General features: G+C 37.1%; 5 protein-coding genes across 8 annotated transcripts; 3 read left to right on the top strand and 2 right to left on the bottom strand.

Annotated features, from left to right (window-relative positions):
* Positions 1-1050: 1050 nt before the first annotated feature.
* On the top strand, positions 1051-2499 carry LOC105967544 (transcription factor MYB106). Of its 2 annotated transcripts, none has more exons than XM_012992144.2 (3): positions 1051-1209; positions 1284-1413; positions 1513-2499. In XM_012992144.2, exons 1-3 carry the CDS (start codon positions 1086-1088, stop codon positions 2336-2338), a joined length of 1080 nt encoding a protein of 359 aa, XP_012847598.1. In that variant the 5' UTR covers positions 1051-1085; the 3' UTR covers positions 2339-2499. The 2 variants fall into 2 exon arrangements, with proteins under 2 accessions (XP_012847598.1, XP_088683272.1); XM_088827146.1 differs by having other exon boundaries at positions 1504-2499.
* Positions 2500-3204: 705 nt separating this feature from the next.
* Positions 3205-7688, top strand: UCP3 (Mitochondrial substrate carrier family protein). 3 transcript variants are annotated; one of them, XR_001173667.2, is made up of 3 exons: positions 3205-3621; positions 4207-4863; positions 7325-7688. XR_001173667.2 is itself a non-coding variant. In XM_012992145.2 (2 exons), exons 1-2 carry the CDS (start codon positions 3262-3264, stop codon positions 4750-4752), a joined length of 906 nt encoding a protein of 301 aa, XP_012847599.1. In that variant the 5' UTR covers positions 3205-3261; the 3' UTR covers positions 4753-5653. The 3 variants fall into 3 exon arrangements, 1 of the variants encoding a protein (XP_012847599.1); XR_016035101.1 differs by lacking the exon at positions 7325-7688 and adding an exon at positions 5459-6892; XM_012992145.2 differs by lacking the exon at positions 7325-7688 and having other exon boundaries at positions 4207-5653.
* A 1662-nt stretch (positions 7689-9350) lies between these two features.
* Positions 9351-11360, top strand: LOC105967546 (transcription factor MYB16). Its single transcript, XM_088827148.1, has 3 exons — positions 9351-9526; positions 9852-9981; positions 10528-11360. The coding sequence occupies exons 1-3, from the start codon at positions 9394-9396 to the stop codon at positions 11204-11206; spliced, it is 942 nt and encodes a 313-aa protein (XP_088683274.1). The 5' UTR covers positions 9351-9393; the 3' UTR covers positions 11207-11360.
* A 2288-nt stretch (positions 11361-13648) lies between these two features.
* LOC105967542 (Arabinanase/levansucrase/invertase) lies at positions 13649-15299 on the bottom strand. The gene has a single exon (XM_012992142.2). It carries the CDS (start codon positions 15144-15146, stop codon positions 13797-13799), a length of 1350 nt encoding a protein of 449 aa, XP_012847596.2. The 5' UTR covers positions 15147-15299; the 3' UTR covers positions 13649-13796.
* Positions 15300-15769: 470 nt separating this feature from the next.
* On the bottom strand, positions 15770-16944 carry LOC105967425 (putative F-box protein At3g23950). The gene has a single exon (XM_012992019.2). The coding sequence runs from the start codon at positions 16904-16906 to the stop codon at positions 15770-15772; it is 1137 nt and encodes a 378-aa protein (XP_012847473.2). The 5' UTR covers positions 16907-16944.
* Positions 16945-16985: the final 41 nt, after the last annotated feature.

Below are 16985 nucleotides of genomic sequence, written 5' to 3'. Positions count from 1 at the left end.
AGATTTATTTTGCAACCACATAAACTTATAGATCATTTATCTGCTTGAACTTAATTTGTATTAAAATTTACAAACACTCTCAACTGTTAGAAATTAATAAACTGTATATTATATATACTATGCTGACTTTTACTCATAATCACTAACGTCTAATTTTTTAAAATATTTTGCATATATACCATGTTCAGGGTTAATGATAACTTCTTTATGTAATCACTAGCAATTATCATTTGGCAAACAAAAAATTAATTTCAAAAAAGAAAAGAAAACCTCGATTAATATTAATTAATTAATTTGTTTTTTGTTTTCTTCTAGTTCTCCATGCACCTCCACACCGAATCCTGATGCAAAATCTGAGTGGCCCAAGTTTTAAATACCAAAAAAAGGACAGGTGTAGCAACTAGCAATTGCATCCTCAAATCCACAAATTCTATTTCGTATCTTGTTTTTGAATGTGATATTTTGTTTTATATGCATAATTAATGAAAATAAATATTTATTTATTATAAGCACGTACTAATAGATATCAACTGATATCCTTATACTAGGATACATATGTTAATTAACTTAACACGCATTTTATAAAGTTAAATACAAAACGGGAAAATATTAATTAATTTACACATACATAGTTTGAATATTTGAAAAAAAATTAAAAGATTAAAAAATTAAAAAATAATTTTGAGGAATAATAAATTCACAAGTGGTGGACAGAGTCCCTCACACTGACGTCATAATTCAATAAATGCACCCGACAGTATTATTATTCGAGTGGGTTGTTTAAAGCAAACATTAAATTTTTGTCTCATGAGATTGAATAATGATGATTCACTCTTAACTCTATTTTAGATACACATGCAGGTAGTTTCCCTCATAAATCTTTTAGGTAAACTATTTATAATCTTCCCCATTATGTAATTATTCAATCCCTTATTTATTATCTCTCTCTCTCTCTCTCTCTCTCTCTCTCTCTCTCTCTACATATATATATATATATAGCTAGCTAGGTTCTTGCAAAGATTAATTAATTAAACATATATCATATCACCCCACAAAAGAATTGAATACTGTCTGAAAACCCTAAAATGGAAAGAACAAACAGCAGGGAGTTAAAGAAAGGGCCTTGGACTAGAGATGAAGACCAAAAGCTGCTTGCTTACATTCAAGAACACGGCCATGGAAGTTGGCGCTCTCTTCCTGCTAAAGCAGGTATTAATTATTACTATATATATCTTTTTAATTATTCATTGCATTCTTAATTAAAATTAATTGTTTTTTTCTAGGGCTTGAGAGATGCGGGAAGAGTTGCAGGCTGAGGTGGACAAACTATTTGAGACCTGATATTAAAAGAGGAAAGTTGAGCACGCATGAAGAGAAGACAATTATTCGTCTCCATGCTCTTTTAGGCAACAGGTATATATATATATACATCTATATATATATGTGTATATATATGTACATATGCATATAATATGGTTGTATTTATTAATTAATTTGGATTAGTGCACTCAGGTGGTCGGCAATAGCAGCGCATTTACCAAAGAGGACCGATAACGAGATCAAGAACTACTGGAACACCCGCCTCAAGAAACGGTTGACCCGAATGGGAATCGACCCGGTTACCCACAAGCCAAAGAACATCCCCGGCGGCTCGGCTCAGGCGGCCAACCTCAGCCACATGGCTCAATGGGAAACTGCTCGGCTCGAAGCTGAAGCCAGGCTCGCTCGCCAGTCGTCGTCCAAACTACTTCCGCCACCCAACGATAACCTCCTCCTCCTACATCAGTTCCACCGCAAGTTCAACGCCGCACCGCCGCAGAGGCGGAACCACCACCTGGTGGCCCCGCCGTGTTTGGACGTGCTCAGAGCGTGGCAGGCCACCACCGCGGTTCCCGACTACAGCTTCTTTGGCTCAGCCGCGAACGTAATCGAGTCACCGACTTCTACCCTGAACTTCTCCTGTGGCAGCAGTACTACTCTTACCGTTCCCACAGTCGGTGCCATTATTGAAAATGACGTCATGCCCACGTTCAACAGCTACGACGTGGCGTGTGTGTCGGGGGAGGAGACCGGGTACGCTGACGTGGATGGCAAAATGGAGAATTTGATGCAGCGCCACGACCAAAATAGTAATCTTGCTTATCCAGTCGATTTATACGATTGTGGTGATGATATGACCGCTTCATATGACTTCGCCGCAGATAATTACAACCCTAACCCGTCCGATATGTTCTCCGACAGCGCGGCTGGTGCCCTTGTCGGAGAATTTGACGACAGTAAGAATTATTGGAACGAGTTGCTAAATTTGGTTAGTAGCTCCCCCATGCCTATGTTGTAGGGCGTGACTAATTAATTAATTAATTAGTAGCTCACGACAAATGTATTACGTGTCAATTGTTTGACTAGTTTGACTTAGTTCTTAGGTTTGATGATGCATGTGATTTGCAACGTACTATAAATGTACGACCATTATAAACTGTAACTAGGGTTAGTGTTTCCCTGCAGGAGATTAAGATCTACTTGCATATGTTACCTTTAATTTGCATGCACTTAATTAATTTATGATGATCTTCATATATAGTTGTTTTTATTTTTATTTTTATTTTTATTTCATTATTAAAACCTCTCTCGGGTGAATCAAAGGTATCGATCTAGAGATTCTTACAACCAGTTTTTCGATTTGAAGCTAGCTATCGATTGATCTGTTATTTCACATATCGATCTCCCTCTCTATTATTTATTTGTTTTTTAGCAAAAACACAAAACATGAAATACTATAATCCAAATCGAAACTATACATACATGTTAAATTGATATACAAACATAAAAAAAAAAAAAATCAAGAAATGTACTTAAATATAGTGACAATGGAAATAGATTATACCATCAATTTAATGTCATTTAGCATTATTTTTTGTTTTAAGTTCGTCCTCGTCCCATTTCCTTTGACAATATATTCATTTTATTTTATTTAATATTGCATTATTCGGTATTTGAATTTAATAATATATATTTTTTAAATTTAAAATATAATTATCACTGTATTATATATATATTACAATTTTATAAGTAATATTTTATTCAAATAAGCCTGGCCACATTTCCATTGGGCCTAAATTACAACCCAAGCCCATTTCCATCCGGGTCGACCCATTAAACCGGCCCACTCAGTTCGTGTATTTTAAAGTAAGTAGGCCTAATTATATCTGAAGAAGGGCCGCAATTTAAAAATATCGCCATCACCAAACCAGCAATCGGAGAATGGCCGCCGGCGAAAGTGACGTCAGGAGAATCATGGTGACCTCACTCTCCGCGATGGTGGCGGAAACGACGACGTTCCCGATCGACCTTCTCAAGACTCGGCTCCAACTCCACGGCGAGTCGACTCAGTCAGTCCGTCCAGCGTCTGCGTACAGAATTGCCGTCCAAATCGCTAGAAACGACGGCGTTTTGGGGATGTACAAAGGCCTCTCCCCAGCTATTTTCCGTCACATGTTCTACACTCCGATTCGAATTGCCGGCTACGAGCATTTGCGCAACGTTTTCGCACAATCGTCCGATCGTCCTCTTCCTTTTTACAGTAAAGCAGTAATTGGCGGAATTTCTGGCGCGATTGCTCAGGTAACTATTTATTATCGCCGACTTAATTTCGCTTGCCGGAGTTGAATAAGAAATACTCAGTGCTTTTCATGGTGTGGCTTTGCTTAGTAGAACAAAATTAGGTTATAAGGCCGATTGATTCGATAATAATTATTCTTAGATGAAGAGATGCATTGCTAAGATATACTTCAAATGATCTACCATTGAAATTAGTATAGATTCAAATATTTGTATCGACTGATTGTTTCCCTATCTAATTGGCATGTTAACACCAGTCTTACTTAAGCTAATAACTAGAGGATGCTAATAATTAGTGGGGAGCTTAAGCAATTTATTCCCAAATTCGTTGCTTAATCGATGCCATTGCGTATCCATGTTATCTGTAATCGATGTCTGGTGCTATGAAGTTAGACTAATTGAAATACTATGGATGATTGCTAGCACTTTTACGCGTCGCTCTCTCGAACAAAATTACTGCTAACCATGTATGAAATACTATCAGCAATTCATCTTGTACTGATGGCTAAAAACGACAAGTGTTGCTCCTATTAATTAGTTCTGTAGCTTTTACTTTACGCGAGCGCTTACTTTTGCCTTTCAGCATAGGTAATTGCTAGCCCTGCTGATCTCATCAAAGTAAGGATGCAAGCAGACGGTCTTATGGTCAGCCGAGGTCTTCAGCCCCGATACTCGGGTTTATTTGATGCCCTAAACAAGATTATTCGCGCCGAGGGATATCTAGGCCTTTGGAAAGGCGTGTCTGCAAATGTCCAAAGAGCGTTTTTGGTAAACATGGGAGAATTAGCTTGCTACGATCATGCCAAGAGATTCATAATCGGAAACAAGATTAGTAATGACAATATTTACGCCCATACTCTGTCTTCTGTTATGTCCGGTCTTGCAGCCACTTCGCTGAGCTGTCCTGCTGATGTCATCAAGACTCGAATGATGAATCAGTCTGCTGGGGGTGTAATAACCAATATTAAATATAGAAACTCGTACGATTGTCTTGTGAAAACTGTTAAGGTGGAAGGATTGAGGGCTCTGTGGAAGGGATTCCTTCCTACTTGGGCTAGACTTGGCCCGTGGCAGTTTGTCTTTTGGGTCTCGTATGAGAAATTCCGACAGATTTCTGGGCTACAATCCTTCTAACATTTCGAGTACTAAACAAAAATATTTCTGGCCCGAATGAAAAAAAATATTCTGATATTCTGATATTCTTGGTCGGGCTGATGCACAACACAACACCATAGAGCATTCAAGGTGCGTTTTCTTATTAACTTCGCTCTCTAATGGAACTATCTGTATTCTTGCACTACCTTTGAATCTGAAATGTTGGTCATTTTGAAAAATAAGTTTATCGTATTTTTGTCTTTGGTTTCGTCTATGTCATACCATCTATCTCACTTCATCTAAGCCACTCGGTCCACTACATAACTCTGTCTACATCACCCTCCATTCATGTAAGTGTAGAGAATTTTAGAGCCCAGATTAGAGTTTTGAACTTTTGAGGTATTTATAGGAAAAGGTAATTCCTCGGAGCCCAAATCGGTTAACTTGGGCTTGCTTATTTGGCCCAGTTAGGATAATACTTGGGCCTGTGTCATTAACTCGGGGACTAACTCGATAGGACAAGTCACTGAACCCTTTAATGACCGACTTTATTTGCATAATTAAAGTGACCGTGGTCCAGGGCGAAAAAACTAAAGATCAGATATCTGTTAATTTAAATGAAGATATGGTTTCTTGTTGAGTTTGAGAGAACAATATTTGGAATGCAGTAAACTTTGTTGGTGAGGTATTGATAGCAGTGCAATCAAGAATAACAGTGCTTCTTTTAATTCGTCTGCTGTTTTAGGTAAACCGAAAGCTCCACACGCTATTTCTGCAGTTAGAATTGTTTGGATCATACTGTGTACACAATTGCCGGATTGCATGCAGTTTGGAACCACTAACATTTATTTTTCAAATGTGCTGTGCACTCGTATCGAAATATATTTCCTTATTCATCTCTGCAAGTACGAATGCATAAATAAACCATTCATTTTTCCGATTTTGCGTATGGCAATTAAAGCGCATGTTAGTAGTTGAGGAATAAAGGCCGGGTGAAAAAAATACGTCGATCCCCCACCACGTTTACGGAGACAATTTTGTTAATATATCTTCAATTCCCAACAGTTTTTGTTTTTTAATCAACATAATCGTCTCTATTTGATAATATTAGTAGGGTAAAATTACGGCCAACCCCAGAGGTTATGTCAAATTACGAAAAAACCCCTCTTGTTAAGGTAATTACAACCAATTCCCTCAACTATGAATCTTTTTACACGTCCACCCTTATGGTGTCAAATTCAATAGAATCTTTTAGATTCCGTGGAATGTTGTCTAGTTTGTACTCGTTTTTTGCAAAAGTGCAGTTTCTGATGCACCACAATCTGATATCTACAAGCCATAGAACACATCTTAAGATCATCTTGCTTCAAAATGTGGAGCTCGAATGGGGTAAAATTGGTACAAAGTGGAGAATAATCCACATAATCTAGAAGATTCCACTAAATTTCACACCGCAAGAATGGACGTGTAAGAAGATTTATAGTTGAGGGGTGGTTGTAATTATCTATCACGAAGTGTTTTTTTTTTTTTTTTTTGTAATTTGACCTTAACTCAGGGGATGGCCGTAGTTTACCCTTATTATTATGCATAGAGAAATATTAAAATAAAAAACAATTTCAACTTTTAGTGCATGTTATCATACATAAATGTAGATTACAATTAACTTACACATATCCACGTTTAATACGTGTAACTAGTATTTGAAAATGGATGTTTATTTTTTATTTTGTGGTAGTTGAAAACTGAATATATTTTTTCTAAATTGAAGCCAACATACACTTGTTATTTTTGGACACTAATTGGGACCTTGTTCAGCTTTTCTTTAAAGCACTGTTAATTACTTTGGGCCATACTCTCATAAACAAATGACTACCTAACGAGATTTACGTGCATTGTACTACAGAATTTGTTACAACTGAATACCATTTATATAGCTCAACAATAACCCTGACAAGGTAAATAAATAAATCTTCATATATACAAGGAAAGTTATTTGTGTTAGGTAATATGTGTTTACCTGAAACTTTGTGATAATAGATTTTTTTTTGGGAATATATGATAACTTTGTGATAATAGATTTTTTTTTTTTTTTGAATATATGATAGTAGTACCGATGTATTGCAAAATCTTGAAAAAAAAATATATTGTTTAAATAATATATAGTTTCACCCTGGCTCAAGCCAATATTAATTCATTAGGGGTAGAAATTGGACGGATCGAATCGGAATTATTGCTTTCAGGAGGATTTTGTTTTTCTGCAAGTGAAAAACTAATTCCCAATTTCGTTCAAAAAATCAGAAAAATCGGAATTTCGAAAATTGGATCAGAACCACCACAATTCGGAAAAGAATCAAAATTTTCAGATTCATTTTTGAAATTAAAATCGGATTGATATATTCCTATTTTATCAAAAAAAAAAAATTTGAATATCGACGGAAATTGGAAATGCCGTTCAATCTTGTCACTGCTGAATCGAACCGTGCATATATAAAAAGATTATATCATTTCGTGAATTAAAAACCTCGAAGTTTCTATTTAGTTTTAAGAAAAGTTAATCCCAAATGAAAATTACTTGTATCAGAGGTCCTTGATCAGTCATTTTGTAAATCAGAATGAACGTGCATGAACGACTGGATTACGAGAAAGAAAAGCAACGATCCAAGGACAAACCCCGCGATATTTCAATAGAAAATTGCCCAAAAAGACGTTCGAACCTGTATTAACGGAGAAATGATCGATACATCACTTCAGCTCTTACCACCGTGGGGCAAGTTGTCATTTATTATTTCTATTACAGGTGACAATTGGAACATTTATTTATTTATGGAGATATTGATCGATAATATACAGTTATGGCAACAATATTATTTTAATTTCGAAAGTTTTGATTTTTTCTAATCCGATTTTTTTTATTCGAGAATTACAATTATAAATTATATATTTTTATCAATTCTAATCCGAAATGTTCATTCCAATTTTGATTTCTAATTTTGTTTTTCCCTTTTTCCTTCTGAAAGTGCTAGATCTGATCAGATATTACACAGTATTGAATTTGCATGCAACTTAATTCAATTTGCATGCAACTTAATTAGCCAATTCGCATAATTAAGCAGCAACCATATGAATTTAATTAAGTGGTCCAAATATAGTACTAAAATCTAAATTAATGTACAGTGCAAAGTTATATTAATTTAATAAAAAGTATAAGTAACTGCGAAGACGACGTTGCCCGATCGAGTGGTACTGGGGTGTGAACGGTAATATTAATTTAATAAAGTTGATTAATGAATGTTGAATGGTCCCATAATTAAAATTGTTTCCAATAAAATGGTCCTAAATTTGGTGAAGTACTATCATTTATAATATTTTATTATCTGCACAGATGAAGAAGTGCATGTCTCAGATGAAACTCTCAAGTTTGAAACTCACAGTTAAAAACATAACATTAAGTTATTTAATTTGTTTTCTCAACAACAAATCTACTTAGGTGGTGTTTGCAAATGCGTTTTCTAAGTGATTATGCGGTTTTTTTGCTCATAATCTGTTTTTAGGTGTTTGCAAAATCAACTTTTGCTTTTGCTTCTCTTAAAATAATCTGCTTTAAGCTATTTTTTTAAAAGCACCCCTAACCCTGCTTTTTCAATTTTAGTTCATTTTCCGAAATATTTGCACACACCCCCAACTTTTAGAAATAAGCACTAAAAACTAACTTAAATCACAATCACTAACTTCTGCTTTTAAATAATCATTTGCAAACACCACCTTAATTTAAAATACATTTAAATTGGATTTTTAAAGATTTGGGTACATTTCCCTATAACACGGTTCAAATCCTCCCGCCACTTCTCCTATTTCCCCAATTTGTAACAGGATTTGAATTTTTCAAAAAAATAAGAAAGAAAGAAAGAGCCAGTCATATTTCTCAAAAAAGAAAAGAAGAAAAATTACCATCTTATTCATTATGAAATATTAAAGTCATTACTTATTTATTATATTAATTAATAAATTTATGGATTCGTCACACCGACCATCTCTTAGAATTGCAAGCCGCGATAATGACTTGATCAAGGACCCAAGGGTCATAGACAATGGAGCAAGAGAGCTAATATCAACTGACCCGAGTTCGAATCTAATTGCCATCAATGCACTGTAAGTCCAGCGTATAATTTAGATCCCTCGTGTGATTTTCAAGTTATTGTATAAGGGTAAAAATTTATCCAGTAGTACACTTATACAGTTGGCTTCGAGTTCCTTCGTGTAAAAAACAAAAAAAAAAAGAAGCTTTTTGCATGTTAAAAAGTAAAACCTAGTTGCCATAATTCACCATGCATGGCACCACATTCTTCTCTTACTAAAATAAAACAGATATAAAGTTACATCCGATCCGCATTAAATTCTTGATCGTTATAACTTCTATATATATATATTCTATGAACCATAGACATATTACACACACACCATTCATCTACTCAATAGAGCAAAAATTAATTAAAGCCCACCCGGCCATATATATATATATATATATATATATATATATATATATATATATATATATATATATATATATATATATATATATATATATATATATATATATATATATATATATATATATATATATATCTGCAATTGTAGATTTATAGAATATTATTTGAATTTGTAGGGTAAGTGAAAAAGAAAATGGGAAGGTCCCCATGCTGTGATAAGTTGGGAATGAAGAAAGGGCCATGGACACCTGAAGAAGACAACAAACTCTTCTCTTACATCAAACAACATGGCCATGGTAGCTGGAGATCCCTCCCTCCTAAAGCTGGTACCACCCCTTCTCGTTTAATATTTTTTCTGATGGGAGTACGGAGTTTACATCTCTCGTCTGGTTTGCTGTATATTTAGTTACTTGCATGCAGCTTAAGCTCAATTAAGTAGCATTAGTGGAGTCAGAATTTTAGGTCCAGGAGGGCTGAATGCATTAAAAAAATTATGAGGGGGTCGGTTATGATTTTGCACAATTTTTTTTTTTATGTAATATAATAGAGATTTGAAAAATGTTGTGTGGGGAGCCATGGCCCCTTGGCTCGATACTGGCTCCGGCACCGATTACGGCACTGATTAGTAGTATATATATATATGTATAATAGGGCTTCGGAGATGTGGGAAGAGCTGCAGATTAAGATGGATTAATTACTTGAGGCCAGATATCAAGAGGGGAAAATTCAGCTTTCAAGAAGAGCAGACCATCATTCACTTGCATGCATTTCTTGGAAACAGGTGATTAATTATAATTATATATATATATATATATATATATATATATATATATATATATATATATATATATATATATATATATATATATTATAAATTATGTTTATTCTTTTAATTTCTTGTCTAATAATATAGTAATTTGGAATATTCGTGCAGTGCTAAAATGTGTGGTGGTTGGTTAATTAATAAATACTAATTGACATTGGATATTTTTATATATCTCATGTGATCAAATTTTGGAAGACAATGCAACAGTTGAAACTGGCGAATTGTTGGACTTAAAATAGACAAGAATTAATTACTGAGCTTATGAAATTCACATGTGTTAATTATATGTAATATTATAAATGCTCTCTACGTACAAGCCAGCAGTATACATGCATGTGTGAAGTATTGAATGCCCACTGTACAGCACAAATCTTCAGTACGTCCATTAATTAATTAATTAATTTAATCTAAGGGTTTGTTAATTACTAATATTTTATCAAATTATCAATTTGATTATTGGAATATTTAATTTCTTACATTTTTTTTTTTTTTTTTTTATAGATGGTCAGCTATAGCAAGTCATTTGCCAAAGAGGACAGACAATGAAATCAAGAATTACTGGAACACACATTTAAAGAAGAGGTTGACTAAAATGGGTATTGACCCAACGACCCATAAACCCATGAGCCATGCCCTAATCTCCCAGCCGAAAGACCTTAGCCACATGGCTCAATGGGAGACGGCTCGGCTCGAAGCCGAATCCAGGATCGTCCGCGAGTCCAAGCTGGCACTCTCTAACCCTAACCCTAACCCTAACCCTAACCCGAATTATTATTATCATTATCATTATTACAATAAAACCGCAACCGCCGCAGCCGCTCCTCCACCACCACCACCGCCACCGCCACCGCCACGGCCACCGTGTTTGGACATACTAAAAGTATGGCAAGGGATGACGTGGACAAATCCGAGAAAAGACCATACCATGGTTAATAATAATAATAACGGGGTTTTCACCGCAGATCACGGCATGCTAATGGCTAATTATACGCCGGCGCCGCAGAGTGACGGACTAACAATCCGTGAAAGCGCGTTTCTGAACGACGGTCGAAAAACAAGTCATGAAGATGATCAACAGATGAAGGAAGTTATCTTCTTCGAGGATAACAAGGTTACCGACTACTGGAGTAATATTCTAAACGTCGTGAATTCGCCGATCGATTTGCACCACTGTTTCTAGCTAGGGCAAGATTCATATATGGAATTGGATCCCTTTTAATTTGAATTTGTTTGCATGCAATAATTATTCCTTAATTACTGCTTTTATCTATATATATTAGTGTGTGTACGTTCATTACATTAATTGTCTGCCATGAATAAAGTTTTACTACGTACGTACGTACTGTGCAATAAGCTGTACCGATCGAACATGGCGACGATTAATTAATGGAATAAATAAATAATGCATTAATCATGAAGTAATTGCGTTATATAAATTACTATGATTAAATAACAAAGTTTGATTAGGTTTTGTATTGAGTTATAATTAATAAATTAATCAATCTTCAGTAGTAGTAGTAGTACGTAGTATTGATTAATATATAATAAATGTAATATGTATAACTCCCCATATGTCAGACGACAATCATCATTTGTACACGTGTCCTTATTAATTACTCCTATGTATTAATTTTAAGGCTCATTTACATTTTTGTAACGTTAAAATTTACATATGTATGGTCGTATTTAGCCTCCTATAGTAAAAACAAAAATTACAAAACGCCCCCTATTTTTAACGGCCAATAGTCAAAATATTACAAGGTTAAGAACATGTTTCAAGACATCTTATAAGATGTGTAAGAGCTCATAAGTTATCTTAAAAAGTGTTTGATGTTATTTTTTAAAACAATTAAAAATTCAGTGACTTCCATTGCCATGTATATATGTGTGTGTATTATATATATATATTATCGAAAAAATAATATAATATTTTTCTTGGATGAAACATTTTTTTTTTCTGTGTGTGTGTTTCAAAATGGCAGAGACATTGATCTTGGTTGTTTTAATGGAGTACTGGAAATATGCACAGTTGAAAAAGCTGGGGTTACTATTTGACTCTGTTGACAATTTAGAATTTAGTGGAATATAATGAGTACATTTTGTCAACAGTGAATTGGTAAAGGAATAGTATTAATATTTTTATCAAAACATATAATTAGTTTTTATGTACAAAGTTGCTTAATTACATCTTACATCAGGTGCGGCCGTATTTTGCCCAAAAATAATTGTGGTATAAATATAAAAATAAAAAAAAATAGTTGAAGGGTGATCATAATTATCCAAACAAGAAGGGTTTTTTCGTAATTTTATCTTACATCAAGGTGTGGGCCGTAATTTACCCAATGAATCAATACCTAAATAACAGAATAAAAAGACCTATTCTGAAAGCCCATTCTATTTGGGCCTTCCAATAAATCTTTTCTCCCACCTAAACCCAAGAACACAACATGAATATCACAAAAATCAAACATTTGAGTTCATATGATCAGTGTACACAAGTCCTGTAATATTAATGAAGGGCAAATTACGGCCACCCCTGAGGAGGTATGGTCAATTACTAAAACTCTCTCCTGTTTGAGTAATTACATTACAGTCACCCCTAGACACGGCCACGGGCCGGTTTTGGGCCCGGAACCGGCCCGAACCGGCCCGTTGACGGCCCAAACCGGCCCATTGACCGTGTGAACCGGCCCGGAACCGTGAACCGGCCCGTCCTACCCGGGACGGGCCCGGTTCTTAGATTTGGTGAACCGTGAACCGCCGGGCCGGCCCGGCGGTTCACCCGAATTTAAAAAAAAAAAAATTCAAAAAAATTCAAAAAAAGGTGAATAACGGCCGGTTCACCCGGTGAACCGGCCCGGGTGAGCCGGCCGTTATTTACTTTTTTTTGAATTTTTTTCCCCCCCAATTTTTCCTATAAATACCCTCACACCCCAATTTTGCTTTTTTTTGAATTTTTTTTGCCCCCAAACCCCCCCAATTTTTCCTATAAATACCCTCACACCCCAATTTTGCTTTTTTTTGAATTTTTTTTGCCCCCAAACCCCCCCAATTTTTCCTATAAATACCCTCACACCCCAATTTTTCCTATAATTTACCTATTCATCAAATATTTCAAACTTGTGCTTCTAAATTGACTTTTCATTTATTTCCTTTTCCTTTATCTATTTAAAAGTATTTCTTTTAATTTACTTATTCATTAAATATTTCAAAAAAAAAAAAAAAAAAAAAAAAAATTCAAAATTTCCGGGCCGACCCGGAACCGGCCCAGATAGGCCCGTGAACCGGCCCGAACCGACGGGCCGACCCGGCCCGGTGAACCGTGCGCGCCACGGGCCGGTTCCGGTTCCGGAAAATGTGAACCGTGAACCGGTCCGAACCGGCCCGGAACCGGCCCGAACCGGCCCGTGGCCGTGTCTAGTCACCCCTCAACTATGTATTATCTTATGAAAAGATCCCTCTAAAGATAAATTTAGGGATGTTAATTCGGTAAAATCGAATCGAAATTTCGATATGCCAACATTTCATAGCGATTACCGAACTAAATATACAACTTGGTTCGATAAATAACCGAATTACATAAATTTTATGTAAAAATATTTAAAAGAAGGGGTGCCTGTAATTATCTAAACAAGATGATTTTTTTTCGTAATTTGACCATACATCAGGTGTCTAGAATTTGCCCTAATAATGAATGATCAAGAATTCCAAACAAGACAAGTAAAAAAACATACAAGAATCACACAAAGCAAATGAAACACTAAACAATTTCACAAACCAAAACCAGTCCATCTCCGAAAATCATAACCACCACTTCCTTGAGCAACCGCCATCCCGATCCCGCTTCTCCCGCCTCTCCCGATCCCTCTGTAGTACAATCTCATCTCCTCTGTTTCTCCGTCCATCTGAACCAGATACGGATATCCCACTCCTTCGCAATCCCATCCGCCGTCGCCGGATTGCTCCAGGACAGGATTATCCTGCACCCTTGTCCAATCCTTCAATCCGTCCAACGAAACCGCCATGCCAATACCCCTCCTCTTCCCGTTCGCACCGACGCCTTCGTAAACCATCGTGTACTTCCCGTCCTTCCCATTCTTCCTCAAGACACGAGCGTTGACCGCACCACACTCGTCGAACGAGCCACGGGCCCCCGCTCCGAGAATCTTCCCCAGCTTCACCCACCTTATCCCGTCCCTCGATCGAGCGACCCCGACGGCGAATTCCCCGTTTTGGACATCGAACGAGTGGTAGTACATTCTGAGATCGCCACTACCGTGGAAGACAACCTGCGGTGAGGCGAGGAAGGGAGAATCCCAGTCGCCTTCGGGTCCCGCATCGAGCAACGCTCCGCTGTGGTGATCCCCTTCGATTCTTGCCCAATGCCTCCCGTCTTGGCTCATCGCCAAGCCGGGCAACGACTTGGGAATCGGGGGTGAGTTAGGCAAAGATTGGACCTTTTCGGAAGAGAATCCGGTGTAGTACATCCAGTAGACGCCGCTGTTGGCTCTGACTTTATTGCTGGACATTATCACAACCTCGGATGGCGTGACGCCGTGGGTGTCGAACGCCCACCAGTCTTGACTGCTTCCCATGACCAATCCCACATCGGCATTTGATCGAACAGGTCCCGTGCCCCTTTCCCAGTGGATCCCGTTGCTCGAAACAGCTAACCCGATCGAATCGGAATCCGGATTCTCGCCGGACCGGCCGTGGTACCACATGTACCACCGCTCCTCCTCGTCGCCGAGGTACCTTTTCACGACCGGCGAGCCGATTTCGGCGCTGTCCCAGGAATTGTCGGGGCCCAAATCGAAGATCAAACCCCTCGAGAGCGACGGATTTGAAGGAATCGGTGGAATTGAAGTGGGCGCCGGCGTCGGCGTCGGCGTGGATTCTTGTAGTTGGATTCTTGAATTGGGAAGCGACCCGCTGCTCGAGTGATTCTCCTCCGTTGTATCTTTGTTGGCGTTTGGCTTCGTGGAGCAGTGGGCGAGAAACAGGGGAATGTTTTTGCTCGTGGGTTTGGGGGAAGTGAAATTGAGGAATTGGGGCTTTGTTTGCGGCCATTTTGAGGTTAAATTTGTCGGTATGTGGTGTACTGCTGCTGTGATTTCCATGGCTGCAGAGAATTTTTGAGAGTTCCAAGTTTGAAGGGATAGGTGGAGTGAAAGATTAGTTAGTACTTTGTATAGGTTTTGTACAACCAATAGGATTTTGACACGTGTACACTTGTCTAGTATGTTGTGTATTTTGGGCAATTTTACCAACTACTTTTTCTTTTCTTTGTTCTTTTACTTTTTTTGGAGTTTCAAGTCATTCTAACTACTTGAAATTAAGAATTAAAATCAAAATTAAGAATTAGATATGACTATATGAGAGATGAAGTAAGTTTCTTCATATTGTATAGCATAATCAAATATTATTCCCCAACTTCACCTTAAATCAAATAGTAAAATGTGTACAGAAATCCACGTCCATATTTACTGTACGGATGAACCAGTTAAAGACGGTCTGCTCCCGAAAAATTTAATTCGGAATCTTTTCAAGTAATTATCAAAGAAAAGAACCTTGTGATTGGACATAAGTAAATGAAAATTGTCCCAAATAATTCATCTCAAGTAAAAAAGAAAAGAAAAAGGGTAAGGAGAGTGTACTTGCCTCACAAGGAAGGTATATCATTTGCCTACTATACCAATTTGTATAAGGATAAAATTGGAAAAATCCTTTTGCGGCTCATGAATTATATCTTACTTGAACATAGAGGAATTAACAGAGGAAAGATTTCCCACGTCGAAAGCGTACAAAACGTCGAAAACACATCTTCGTCAAACCACCCTGTCTTAATACTAAAATTCAAGATATAACCCTCGTACCAAAAGTACACTACGTTGCTATTCCACGGATGAAACGCCACCGGAAAGAGAGGACTATAACTCGAAAGCAAATTACACAAAACCCCAAACGAATCGATCTTTCTCTCTCCCGACTCCCGATCCAAACTCCATTCCCCTCTCTCGTAGTCTTTCATCACCCACAATTTCCATGCAGGCAATTTATAATCTTGAACAGAGATTCCACTCATTTCAAAATAGCACAATTTTCCACCCGAGACCCCCAAAACCGCGTTCTTTCCGTTCATATGGTAGGCCCCGTTTGGCACGCTTATGAACCGGCAAAAACCGTAATTTTTGCTGCAAGGATCATATGCCAAAAGGGCTGTCATTTTATTGCAAATCCAATGAAGAACCTCTCTAAATACAACGCACGGTCTTGCATCGAATTCCACTTTAGACGTGCAATTATTTATCACCGCCTTAGAATTCATCCACTCTCCTTTCTCGGAAGAAAATATCTCGAGATTTAGAGAGGATTTAATTATTACTCGTACGACATTGTAACTTGTGATTCCATCTTCGACATTGGAAATCAATCCCGTGGGGCCAGAACTTCTTCTCTTGCTATGCATTGGAAGCGATATAAATTGCTTTGTGAAAGGGTTGGCTAAAAAATACACGGGTTGATGAGAATTCTCTGATCGATACAGAATCAAGTCGTTGTTCGTTGATTCGATTTTCAAGGGCGGAATTTGATCGTGCAGTGAAGTGAGATTTTTTAACGTATTTTTCTCGGTGGAAATGAAGAAATGTGCTCTGGCGGTGTTACTACACTGGAAAACGAGCGCAAAGGGAGGCGAATCGTTGTAACTAGACCGCGAGTTTATGTAACGAGGGAAAAACGAAGGTTCGGAAATCAGAGAGAACCAATTCTTGGAGACACATTTGAATCGGAAGATCGATTTGACGGGGAGTTTGACAAGAATTTCGAGCAATGTTTCGTCTGGAAAATGATCATATGTTTTTTCTTCTCTGGTTTCCATTTTTTGTTTTTGTTTTTGTTTTTCATTAATGGATTCTGTTTCAGACAATGTATCTTCAAGAAAATTATTATATGTACCC

This window comes from Erythranthe guttata, chromosome 12 (genome assembly GCF_056151865.1).
Source record: "Erythranthe guttata isolate IM_541 chromosome 12, IM_541, whole genome shotgun sequence".
Taxonomy (NCBI): domain Eukaryota; kingdom Viridiplantae; phylum Streptophyta; class Magnoliopsida; order Lamiales; family Phrymaceae; genus Erythranthe; species Erythranthe guttata.
This window is presented reverse-complemented; position numbering and strand designations above follow the sequence as displayed.

Excerpts from the sequence above, each read along its gene's own strand:
- LOC105967544 (XM_088827146.1), top strand. The coding sequence starts at position 1,086 with ATGGAAAGAACAAACAGCAGGGAGTTAAAGAAAGGGCCTTGGACTAGA. Across the intron at positions 1,210-1,283 it reads CTCTCTTCCTGCTAAAGCAG|GGCTTGAGAGATGCGGGAAG; the intron begins GTATTAATTATT and ends GTTTTTTTCTAG. Across the intron at positions 1,414-1,503 it reads CATGCTCTTTTAGGCAACAG|TGCACTCAGGTGGTCGGCAA; the intron begins GTATATATATAT and ends AATTTGGATTAG.
- UCP3 (XM_012992145.2), top strand. The coding sequence starts at position 3,262 with ATGGCCGCCGGCGAAAGTGACGTCAGGAGAATCATGGTGACCTCACTC. Across the intron at positions 3,622-4,206 it reads TTTCTGGCGCGATTGCTCAG|GTAATTGCTAGCCCTGCTGA; the intron begins GTAACTATTTAT and ends CTTTCAGCATAG.
- LOC105967546 (XM_088827148.1), top strand. The coding sequence starts at position 9,394 with ATGGGAAGGTCCCCATGCTGTGATAAGTTGGGAATGAAGAAAGGGCCA. Across the intron at positions 9,527-9,851 it reads ATCCCTCCCTCCTAAAGCTG|GGCTTCGGAGATGTGGGAAG; the intron begins GTACCACCCCTT and ends TATGTATAATAG. Across the intron at positions 9,982-10,527 it reads CATGCATTTCTTGGAAACAG|ATGGTCAGCTATAGCAAGTC; the intron begins GTGATTAATTAT and ends TTTTTTTTATAG.
- LOC105967542 (XM_012992142.2), bottom strand. The coding sequence starts at position 15,146 with ATGGAAATCACAGCAGCAGTACACCACATACCGACAAATTTAACCTCA.
- LOC105967425 (XM_012992019.2), bottom strand. The coding sequence starts at position 16,906 with ATGGAAACCAGAGAAGAAAAAACATATGATCATTTTCCAGACGAAACA.